General features: G+C 36.7%; 1 protein-coding gene across 1 annotated transcript in view; it reads left to right on the top strand.

Annotated features, from left to right (window-relative positions):
• WDR36 (WD repeat domain 36) overlaps positions 1–12,653 on the top strand; it is a 68,451-nt gene that overhangs the window by 42,522 nt on the left and 13,276 nt on the right. The window contains exons 12-14 of the mRNA XM_044680123.1: positions 757–882; positions 1,849–2,014; positions 10,265–10,373. Coding sequence (XP_044536058.1) covers positions 757–882; positions 1,849–2,014; positions 10,265–10,373 — 401 coding nt within the window. The remainder of the gene's footprint in view (positions 1–756; positions 883–1,848; positions 2,015–10,264; positions 10,374–12,653) is intronic.

Below are 12,653 nucleotides of genomic sequence, written 5' to 3'. Positions count from 1 at the left end.
ATGGGGTGAGGGCCTTGAGAAAAAAGAGGAAGGAGACAGTCATGAGATACAATGTAGAGCTGAAATGATTAGAAGTTGGATGATCTTTTGAGAGAGTGTCAGAAGGAAAGAATAATAACAATAGGAAAAACTTTATATGACTCCATTCTTCATAGAGGATGGAGACTTGAAAAGAAGCTATTAATATATGGCAATTAGGAAGTAATTTCTTACTTCCTAATTGCCTTTGAGAATAATAATAACCTTTATATTTTTTATATTTATTTATATTTATAACTTTATAATTTTTATATTATATATAACTATTACAAATAATAATAACCTAATAACCTTTGAGAATACTTTCAAAAGATTCAAGCTAGAAGCCAAATTGCAGGATGTTGAAGGAGGAGGGGTAGTAGGTAGTGAAGCAAAGGAGACATTATGTTTTTTTATACACACACACACACACACACACACACACACACACACACACACACACTGCTCACACAGTAGGCATAACTTATTAAGTTATTTTTGAATAATAAGTTAATTAAAAGTTGGGATGGCTTCGAATGAAATAGATAAGGAAACTGAGAGGTAGGCTAGGGATTTTTTTCCATGTTGAAAAGACTTGTGTTAGCACAATTCCTAACTTGGGTTTTCTAACCCCCAATTCCATTGTCTCTACTTATTAACTTTTCAAGGATCGTTGACTATAGCAGTTGTTAATTACCATGCACTTATATATTTGTTTTTTAGTTTCTTTCTTATAATTTTCTCCAAAGGCTATAGATATCACCCCCTGTGGAAATTTTGCTGTAATTGGGCTTACATCTGGAAATGTTGATGTCTATAACATGCAGTCTGGTATGCATCGAGGTTCATTTGGAATGAAAAAAGGTAACATTTTCAAATTTTCAAATTTCAATTTGATAAGGTAGGCTTTTGTTCTGTTTTTTTTTTTTAACTGAAGCTGTGATAACTTGTTGTGGAATTGTGTACTAATATCAATGAATAAAAATATAGGCCTTTATAGTCTAAAATAAAAATTACAATTTAGGGAATACAGATTCAAATAATTGTGAAATTGTATTTTTTTACTTTTTAAAAGTATACAGTCATGGCTTAGACTGAAAGCTAACTTGACTTTTCCTAAATTATAATGTACTCCTTGAGTATTTGAATAGCATTAGAGCTTTTCAAAGGTGGGATGATCTGTCTTAAGAAGTAGTGGATTCCCCCTCACTGGAGGTCTTAAAGCAAAGTCTAACCTTGTAAGTTACCCTATAAAGGAGAATCTTGACAGGTATGTTTTGGATTAGTTGACCTCTCAGATTTCTTCCAGTTCTTTTGAGAGTCTAATTTTTTTGATTTGGTCCTTTCACTTGGTTTGATTTTTAAGTCTCTTCCAAATTTTGATGTTGCAATATTCAAATAGAGTGAAATTATTAACCCATTTAGAAAGTTCATATTTTGTGGAGTTTCAAGTTTCAGAAAACAAGTTTGTACTGTAATATCTTGTGCTAATCTTTGGAATTATCTTTGTGGAATGATGAACTTTAGCCATAATAATAATAGCAATCACTACTTTATTAATGAGATTCATGTCTGCTTTCTTAAAAATATTTTGTTGTGATAAACACATGGAATAATGATTTCTGTTAAGTTAATAATAGGTGTTCAGTAATGTTATTGAATGAAAGAATGAGCTTTTATATGACAGCAATTTTTTCCCTCTAAACTATTCTGAAACTGCTAATGTTTTTATGTATGTGTATATATACATACATCTGTGTGTGTGTGTGTGTGTGTGTATGTGTGTGTGTGTGTGTGTAAAATGAATTTTATTTTGCATTTACTTTAAAGCCCATGAAGGCGCTGTTAGAGGAGTAGCAGTAGATGGATTAAACCAGTTAACAATTACAGCTGGTAGTGAAGGATTACTCAAATTCTGGAACTTTAAGACTAAAATGTTAATTCACACTACAAACCTGAGTTCGTCTCCAAGCATCATGCTGCTGCATAGAGATAGGTGAGTCTTTTTTTTTTTTTAACCCTTACCTTCCGTCTTAACATCACTACAATATATTGGCTCTAAGGTAGAAGAGTGGTGAGGGCTAGGCAATGGGAGTTAAGTGACTTGCCCAGGGTCACACAGCTAGGAAGTGCAGGTGAGCCTTTTTTAACTTTAAAATTAGGTTACGGATTCTTTAAGGACAAGAATTATATAGGTTTAACTCGAGTGCTTAAATCAGAACAACGTGTACAAAGCATCGTGAAATACTTATGATGTTACTTTTAAATAAAGTATTCCATCTACTTTTTGCAGAAATTACTGGTTATATCTCTTAATTTATATGTGTAATATACTTCTCAATTTACCTTTAAAAAATCTTGTAAGCTCATGAATATGTATGCAGGTCATGGGGAACTATTATTCTTCATGTCTTTGCATTAATCATATAGAGGATTCCGTTCTCCCCATCCTCTCCTATTCAATTAACTTCAGGGATTCTCTATTATTGCTCTTTTTGATATTCAACACACTTCACAACCCAGCCCCAACCTACTAGTTTTAATATACATTATTCCCTTTTGTGCACATTGAATTTACTCTTCCTTATATAAGTTTGCTTTTATCCATGCCAGTATTGTACTCCTTCCTATTCTCTTGTTCTCAGAATACTTATTTTACCTCAAGTTGTAGCTCACTTCTTACCTTCTACCTGAAGTTTTTCTACCCAAGGCTTTTACAAATTACCTTGTATTTATTTTTGGATATGCCTTTATTGAAGGTACACCCAAATTATGTTTAGATGACTCAAAGATTTTTTTTGTAGATGTTATAATAAGTATTTAGATTGGGAGATCATAAAATTCTCTGTCACCTTTTTTTCAGGGTTCACAAGGTCTGAGATTTTTCCCATGTCTTTAGTATCTTTCATTACATTAGATCACTTCTATATTAGTTACTCAGTGCCTTGACAGTCATATCACCTGGATTCTGTTGAAGGGTTTAGAAATAAATTTGAGACTGAAGAAATAAATGTCAGTTGAGAAGTTAGTACTCCTGACTAGGCCAGAACACACAATTAGTTTGGAGAGCAAAGGGCTCTATAAAAATATATATATTTATATAAAATTAAGTATAAAAAGATTAATAAAAAGGAGTCCCTGTCAAACTAAACTTTCTAAGCTTTTCCCAGAAGGCTGCTTCTGGTCTTCCAAGGTTCACTCTCTCCCTATCAACTAACTATTCAAAATCCAAATGAAATGCTAATCTGACTGTCTATCACTAAGGGAAACTATTAACTTAGGTATCTATACTTTGCCTCCAAGCAGATTGGCCCTGGTAGGTCTAAAATGTCTGGCCTACTAGTTACTTGGCAATGAGGGAAAATCTCAAATTGCCCACAAAACAAAGGGTTGGTCTTTACTCACTGTCTGTCTTCTTGGTGGTTTCTGAAGACAGGAATCAGGAAACCTTTTAGGATGGTTCAAATCTCTCTCAGACCAAACATGGCCTGGGAAAGAAGTCCAAGCTAAATCTTAAGACCAGCTTAAGATTTTGCTGCCAAAAGGATCTTCCTGTGAATCAGCTTTCCTTCTTTCTTCTTGAAATATCAGCAGTGGGACAAAACCAAGTTTAAGTCTCTCTTCTCGAGGAAAAAACACAGCTCTAGCTTCAAACAATCCAGACCAAGTCAAAAACTCAGTTTCAGCTCTTTTACCCATCCAGTGTTCTCAACTGTCAGTCCAAGAACTTTTGCTTAGATACTCCACATTCCAAACCCTTGGCATAGCCATTCCAATCTGTATGAGGACTTATAGAGCTTGCAAAATCCTTTGCAACCTCTTAACTTATTAATCTTCTAACCTCTATCACTACAAGGGGAAGGGAAGAGACAAAGCATTGGTCTGGATGCTGTGCTAAGCACTTTTTCATTTGATCCTCATAATAACTGTGAGTCAGATATCATTACTAGCCTACTTTACAGCTGAGGAAACTTGAAACCATATATAGAATAAGTGACTTGCCTGGGGTTATTTAGCTAGTGAGTGTCTATACTGAATTTAAACTCAAGACTTCCTGACCCAAGGCTCAGAACTCTATCTACTACACTACTGCTGCTACTATGTTGACTTAGTGAAACATTAACTCTGGCAGGTTGCATAAATCTGCAATATCTTTGAAAACAAACTTCTCTTGACTGAGCATTTAAAGAACAATATAGCTTAGTAGGAAGAAGTTGGCTGATAGAGAAGTACTTTGGCCATGGTAGTCCATTAAACAGAAAATATAAAATGATTCTTGTCCTATTCCTTTTCTTTCTTTTCTTTCTTCCTTTTCTTTCTTCCTTTTCTTCCTTTTCCTCCTTCCTTCCTTCCTTCCTTCCTTCCTTCCTTCCTTCCTTTCCTTCCTTCCTTCCTTCCTTCCTTCCTTTCTTTTCCTTGCCTTTCATTTTACTTTCTGTCTTAGTAACAATTCTAAAATAGAAGTTCTAGACTACAAGGTCTAGGCAAACGTGGTTAAGTGACTTGCTCAGAGTAGCCCGCATAGAAAGTATCTAAGGCCACATTTGAACCCAGATCTACCCAACTCCAGGCCTGCCTCACTATCTGTTGTGCCTCTTAGTTGCCCCTCGAAGTCCTGTTCTTCATATTTGAATAGTGGTAAGTGGAGTAGCAGGAGTTAATAGCAACCAATAGATCTGTCTATTATTGGAGGGACTAAATTCCATTAATTGTTAACATGGTTTTTTATAAATGAAACTAGAAAACAAAGAAGTTGCAGCTAAATGGAAGGACAGTCGACAAACTTTCCTTTAAGAAAGAAGGAGCTAATTTGGTTGTTTTTTTTTTTTTAAACCCTTGTACTTCGGTGTATTGTCTCATAGGTGGAAGATTGGTAAGGGTGGGCAATGGGGGTCAAGTGACTTGCCCAGGGTCACGCAGCTGGGAAGTGGCTGAGGCCGGGTTTGAACCTAGGACCTCCTGTCTCTAGGCCTGACTCTCACTCCACTGAGCTACCCAGCTGCCCCATGGTTGGTTTTATCTAAAGGTACCCCCATTTCATGGGACATTTGGTTATATGCTTTCTTTGTGGATCACATGCTGAGTCTAAAATCAAAGGAACAGTTCTGAAGATATTTATGTGCTAACATCTTTTACAGAGATTGAAAGGGTAAAGAATTTAATTAGATCATCCAAACCATACTTTCAATACAGAATCTCCAAATGGCAAAACTAGATATAATGGAATGAAATTGCCAAGAGGCAGAATTAAGTTCGAAGCAGGGGAAAATTTTAAATTAGAGCTGTTCAGTAGTAGAATGGCCTGTCCCAGGACTTCATGAGAACGAGCAAAAGGCCGGATGACCACACAGATATATTATAGGATATAGGGAGGACTAGATAGCTTCTGTGATCTCATCCAATTCTGAGAGTATATAATTTTGTGAAGGTAAGCAGGCATACTATATTGGAGGACAGTAAAAAAGCTGGAAAACAAAGTTCCATATTAAGAAATTAAAGAGGCCCTTTTTTCAGAAATCTTATGTGTTTAAGAGAGTCAAAAGATGCTTGACATAGCAAACCATATAGCATCACAAAAATTAAATTGGCCATATCTTAACATACTAGAAATTACTTTCTTCCATTGTAGGAATAATTTCTGAATCAGCTTTATGTTTGTAGTCAGACCACCAACTACTTTAGGATATTATCAAGTTGCAAGAAAGGGTAAAGATGAGAAAAAGATAGTATGAGCAGTGTAACTTAACCCAATGAAACAAGATATTGATGTTGAAGAAAATGAAAAATGGATAAAAGAAGAGAAATTGATTCATATCACTATTTCCTCTAGAAGTGTAACCTAGTATGAAATGTAATTCAGGGTTGCTGCAAGAATCTCTTGCATTTTGCAAAACCAACAGAGGCAACCCTGACAGTTGAGGAAACAGAATGCTGACCCAGCCTGACTGGTGGTCTCACAGCCAAAAACTGTTAGAGCTGGGACTATAAATATTCCTGCAGAACCAACTATGGGGCTTTTGGCAGATTTCCTTTGACCTCTCCCTTGACATCCTGCTATCCCCTGGATCTCCCCATTGGGCCCTGGGAGGAGGGAATTTTTGGAGGGTGGAGATCGTGGGAACTAGCTTCTATAGGCAGGCAGGGATAACCTTAAACCAAGCCATCACCTAGTTTAGTAATCTCTGCTAGACTTCATTACATCAGGACAGTGAAATTAATCCCTGGCTGAGGGGCTGGTTCTCTTAGCCTGACTTCTACCTTCTGTGACCCCCCTCAACCCCCCACCCCCCAGCACTGGCTTCAACCCTAGCAACAGTTCCAGACCCTAACCCTCCTCCCTCAGCTTACCCTTGGCTTTAATAAACCCTTTTGGCCTTTATTCAAAGAGTTTCTGGTGATTTCATTATACCAACAACTAGGGCCAAGGCTGAAGAGGGAAAGAATAACTTTACTTTATTTCTTGAGGGCTAAGCCAGGCATCCATCTTGGTCAGGAAGTGAACCAGCTTTCACTTCCTGTAGGCTAAGAGTTTCTCTCCAGAAGGGAGGGGCTCTTTACTCCTCCCCTCAAGGGAGCTTAGAGATAGCAGGGAGGCTGACTAAAACATTTCAGCCAGGCTCACACAATCTCTGGCTGACCCAAGTCATCCTGTGTTAAAGAGATAGCCCCCCTGCCTAAAAGAGTCAACTGAGACCTCCCAGTGCCTTCAAATACAAGCCTCTTCATTAGTGACATAATATTTCCTTATTACAGAAGCATTTACCACAGTGTGGAGACCAACAGGAATGAGGCAGCCTTAAGCCAGCAAACAATTCTTTGCTAAGTAGAGACGTGGCATCTAAAGGTCAAATCAGTTTAAAATACAAAATGGTTTAGTGAGCAGCTGTACCTCCCAAATATCAAATGTTGAATTCTGCAGTAAACTTGTTTGGTATAAGTAATAAATTAGACCCAATTAAATCAATTATCCTAAGATCAAATTTAGTTAAAAGTGAGTGAAGGGGGGCAGCTGGGTAGCTCAGTGGAGTGAGAGTCGGGCCTAGAGACAGGAGGTCCTAGGTTCAAACCCGGTCTCAGCCACTTCCCAGCTGTGTGACCCTGGGCAAGTCACTTGACCCCCATTGCCCACCCTTACCAATCTTCCACCTATGAGACAATACACTGAAGTACAAGGGTTTAAAAAAAAAAAGTGAGTGAAGGCAGACCAACACACAGATGAAAAATGGAACAAATTTTTATAGTTATCCTTTTCCATCACATGTGACAGTGCTATTACATTTGTAACACCTCAGCCCACATTATGGGTTATAAAAATTGAACTTAAAAACAGTTGAATTAAACCATGTACAAATAGAAGAAATCTGTGCTGGTTTTTAAGGCATTTGAAGGATCAGTTTTTTAAAGATTATAAGTATTTACTAAATGCCTCTTGTGTTCTAAGGACCATATTAGGTGCTAGGTGTGAAAAAACCAAAGGATGAAAATCCCTTCTCTCAAGGAACTTACATTCTAAAGAAGGAAGGATGGATACTAAATGATTTTAAGTAATCACAAAAAAAGTGATCAAGAGATTGTTGATAAATATAGAACTATAATGCTCAATTTCTCATCTTTGTAAAACTTTATAAAAATTGTTTATCAAGGATATCTTTGAAAATATGAAAAAAGGAAGTGTTATGGGTGGTATGGTGCTTCTGTATTTGGGCCTGATAAAGAGATGGCCCAAGATCCTCAGATGGTATAAGGGCCTAAGTAAGGATGGGAAGCCTAGGTATACACCAGGCCCACCAATATTTACTACTCAGCTGAGCATCAGTCCCACTTACAGTGCCCAAACCTAAGTAACTAAGTGAGAACCTGTGAATTGACTCACACAGCTTCTCTGGCAACTTGGCTTGGGGTTGGGTTAATGGATAGATGTTTATAGTGAGAATAATATTGATGATGTTGGATAATGGTGTGACTGCAACTTAACTGAAGTGTTCCTCTTCCCCTTGGATGCAAGACTATTAAACTGATCTTTAAAATAATAATAGCCTTCACCTGAATAAGTTCAAGGATTTAATTATAATAACTCAAGGGGCAGATCAAGGATAAGGAAGATGGTGTTGGGATGACTATACTAGACTACAGGTGCTAATGTTGTATAATCAATTGTTAATCAAGTTTGCAGTTGGCTGGAAAGGTTCCTTCTCCCTCTCTGGCCCTGGTCAGGCCCGGCTGTGGCCTTGACCAGGTGGAGCAAGGTTTGATGAAGTTCTTCTTAGTAATTATATGTTTGGTATATCTCTCATCTGTATTTAGCAATTGATGAATTAATAATCAGAGCAATAGGATACAGGTACTAGAGCAGGTCTATAGGCCTAACCTCCCACCACCAGGGTCCTTGTTCTCAAGAATGAGAGCTCTGAAAGGATCAGCTCCTCTGCTTTTATAGTGGTGGCAGCAACTCTCTTTTGCCCCTTGGCCCATGGCATCTGGGTAAATTCCAAAATCCATAACTGTCAGTTGTTAATCATGTTGATCTCCATCTTCTTCTCAGAGGTTGCTATTACAGAAGAGATATGCTTTTGGGGGAAAATGAGGATAATTAGAAATTTGGTTGAATTCATTTTGTTTACCTCCATTTGGTGCACTTCCTTCTTGAGTATTATTGATGACCACCAGCTTTCTTCCTCAACTATCACCAAATAGATATTCTATTATCAGTGGAAGAAGAAAAGAATTTAAATACTACTATGAATTCTTTTTTTTTTAACCCTTACCTTCCGTCTTGGAGTCAATACTGTGTATTGGCTCCAAGGCAGAAGAGTGGTAAGGGTAGGCAATGGGGGTCAAGTGACTTGCCCAGGGTCACACAGCTGGGAAGTGGCTGAGGCCAGATTTGAACCTAGGACCTCCCGTCTCTAGGCCTGGCTCTCATTCCACTGAGCTACCCAGCTGCCCCCCCACTACTATGAATTCTTAAGGACTTTTGCAGACAGTTTTCTACAACAGACTGTGTCTTCATAGTTACACAGTTAAATGAAAAAAGTAGCGAATACAGCATCCCACTAATTTTTTTGTTAACTTTTTAAAAAAAGAAACCTTTTGATTTGGTGGAGCAAAATGCAATCTTTCAAAAATAATGTATATCATATAGATATAGTCATACAAGAATCTTTGATAGATAAAATCAGAAATAAACACTTATTATGTGTCGGATGCTAATTTCAGATTATTGATTGCATGGAATCTTGGAACACTGTGAATCCCATCACCACCTCTCAGCTTCCTTAACAAGATCTTTGACCTTTAGGGAAAACGTTTGATTATTTACATAGAAAAAAGTAAATGAAGAATGCTTATTGTCCTAGTGGGCATCCTGCAGTTGATATAGATTGTCAAGGTGATGTGTATATGGGTATCTTGGAAAGGTATAGATGTGATAATGAGCTGTGCCCAGAATTGAATTGGAGGAGGAAATTAAGAGTGGTTTCCAATAATGTAGCACTTTTCAACAGCTTCAAACATTTCAAGGACACAAAAATATAATCTTTTTAACATCTGTAATTTGCCTAATGATGGTATATCCTTATGAACCATCAGAGTCTCTGAAGAATCCAAATTTCAAATGGTCTGGTAGTTTGTGGTGGCCCTAAGTAGTCTGCTGCTGTTACTGGTGATGACTTCATACAAGAATTAGTGTCAGTAATATAAGAACAAGGAATTGAGTGATATACCTGTTACCTTTGCAACATTAAAAGAATAAGGACTTCACGATATTGGAGATATGTCCCTTCTTTATCATATAGGATGAAAAGACATTTTCGCCCATAGCTGCTCAGTAAGTTATAGAAAAGTTATAATCAATTAAGGGAGAATCCTACACTGAAGAAGTTGAAGATACTTGAAATTTTGTACATAAATAAGTAGATAAATGGGTAGCTATAGAGTAATATTCATCAGGTTATTCATATGTCATTTTTATGTCTTTCTACTTGCTTTTTTCTATTATGTATGATATTTTTTACATAGTTGAATTCTTTGATCTTTATGTAATGTTTCTACAAAAATCCATAATTTGCTTATACTCTACTAGTAGAATCCCAGATTTGTCTCAAATTCAGTATCATTGCTACGAATAATATAGAGAACATTTTATTTGATTCTTACTAAGGTAAAATTTAATAATAGAAGATTACTTCTTCACTTGTGGTTTTTGTCATTGATTTTTTTATTTTTAATTATGTACTTCTTTTGTCAGTGGCATCCTGGGAATTGCCTCAGATGACTTCAGTCTAAGTGTTCTAGACATAGAAACCAGAAAGACGGTCAGAGAGTTTTTTGGACACCAAGGCAAGATAAATGACATGGTAATTTTATTTGATAGAGCAAAAGTTACTTCTTTCTGTTAATGAACTTTAAATTTTTTCTAAAAGTGGAATATACTAAAATGGACTCGTATTAAGTTAAAATTATAGACAGGATATAGAAATTTATGAAGACCATAGAACTAAAATTGGTTGTTTTTTATGGGAGAAAATATTCCAAGTAGTTTTTTATTTTGCGCAAATGATTGTTTAAAGCAAATTTTAAAAAAATAGAAGATGCCATTATTTCTCCAGGAAATTGGTGCTATTCATTTAACATTGTGAAATCCAAGATGAATTTTGTTTGTCTAAAAATTTTTAAGAAAAACTAACATTTATTTGAGAAACAAAATAAATTTATTGATGTGAAAATGTCCCTCTCAATTCAATGTAAAAATACCTCTGACAGTTGCAGTTCTGTATAACAATACCAATATGTTGAGTGTAGTAAGTTATGCTTTTTCAGAACCTTTTCAAAATCTTTTAGGTCAGATACCATAAACCTAAGAGTAGGAAAGGGATCACAATTCATTTCAGTTCAGTTCTTTTTACTTCTTCATTTTACACACGAAGAAATTGAGACTTAAGTAAGGGCAGTGATGGTGAACCTTTTAGAGATGGAGTACAGGGCCCCCCCTCCCCCCCCCCCCCCAGACTGAGTGCCATGCCCCTGCTCTCCTCCTTTACTCCACACAGGGAGTGAGGAGCGAGGAAGTGCTTCCATTGGACTGTTGGTGGGAGGGGTGGGTGAAGTGAGGATTCCTCAGTGAGTATAGAGAAGGGGGGTGGAGCAACCTGAGTGTTCTGTTCCCCTCCAGCTCTGTGAGCCGCCCACCCCCCTGTGTGCTCTCATTGGACTACTGGGTGGAGGGGCAGGGGATATGAAAAAATGTCATCAGGCAGCATGGAGAGGGGGAAGTGAGCAGCTCCGCTCTTTTCCCTCTACGTTTCTAGTAATGAACTCTGGGGGTGGGGTAAGGGTGACTGTGTGCCATCTTTGGTACCTGTGCCATACATTCACCATTGCTGGGTTAATGGCAGAGCCAGAAACCTAGATTTGATGTCCTGGATACATATGGGAAACTAAACCACAAGCATTTGTAGCCAAACCCAGGATTATCTTGAACATAACTTTTGATTTTTTCATACATCTTTACCAACTTTTGAGTTTTATTTTTCACACATTTCCAATTAGTCCTTCAAAACACTGCAGAATAAAATATTTCAGAGCAAGGAAGAAAGTAAGATTTTTTAAAAGCTATGAACAAACAAGATTGGAAATATTCTTAATTTTTTTTTAGCTTAAAAATAAGAGAGATTTATTAATTTAGAAAGTAATGTTGAATCTGGCCAGGAGGAGAACATAGGTAGAACAGCCTCTTAGGTAGAACAGCATGGGTGAAAAACTGCTCCTTGGGAGGACAGCATGGATGGAAAGGCTGGCCCCCACTATTCTTAATTGTTTAGAACCTTTATCATTATTTCAGAAATTTTTTTTTTCTCATCTAAAGTTTTACTTATTTGGATGGAGTTGGGAAGTGATAGTCTGAATTATAAGTTATTTCAAAGAAATACATTTTTCAGTTCAAGTACAAAAGTGAGACAGTATCTATTCTAAAGGCTTACACTCCTTTTACCATTGGAATTAAGGTAACAAAATGTTTGGGCATCATGATTTCATGAAAAAGCATGTTAGACTTGAAGTTAGTAGATCTCCATTCATGTTCTGACTACAGCCAACTGCGTGGCTTTGGAGAAGTCACTCTCTGAACTATTTTTTATTTGCTATTTATTGCATCTATAGCAGAAGATTGTTTTAAGAAAAGTAACTTACAAATTATTATATGATTAGTAATTATTAGAGATTTTTGGATAACAGTTGTGATGAGTCATTTATTACTAGCATGTCAATTTTCTTATTCAAGGTGTGTTTAAAAATATTGTAGTACTTTTAGAACACTAGTGATACACTAGTACTCTACACTCTTAATTTGATAAATTGTTCTTCGTACAAAACATCTTAATTTTAAAAAGCAACAAATCATTAAAGTCTTAGACCTGGGAAAGACCTTAGAGATAGGTCATGTGTTTCATCCCTCTTGCTTGACAGTTAATGGCAGATATGGACCTAGAACCCTTGTGGCAGCCTAAATTTTATTTAAATTATTTCTTAATTCTCTTCCTCCCCCTTTTCTGGAATTCCCTATTCAAATGCCATTTTCTTTATTGAGGCCTTTCTAACTCACTCTCTTATCTAGCTGCCAGTGCTCCCCCCACCATTAT

This window comes from Gracilinanus agilis, chromosome 1 (assembly GCF_016433145.1).
Source record: "Gracilinanus agilis isolate LMUSP501 chromosome 1, AgileGrace, whole genome shotgun sequence".
In the NCBI taxonomy this organism is placed as follows: domain Eukaryota; kingdom Metazoa; phylum Chordata; class Mammalia; order Didelphimorphia; family Didelphidae; genus Gracilinanus; species Gracilinanus agilis.
Note: the sequence above shows the minus strand (reverse complement) of the source record. Positions and strands in the feature narration are given on the sequence as shown.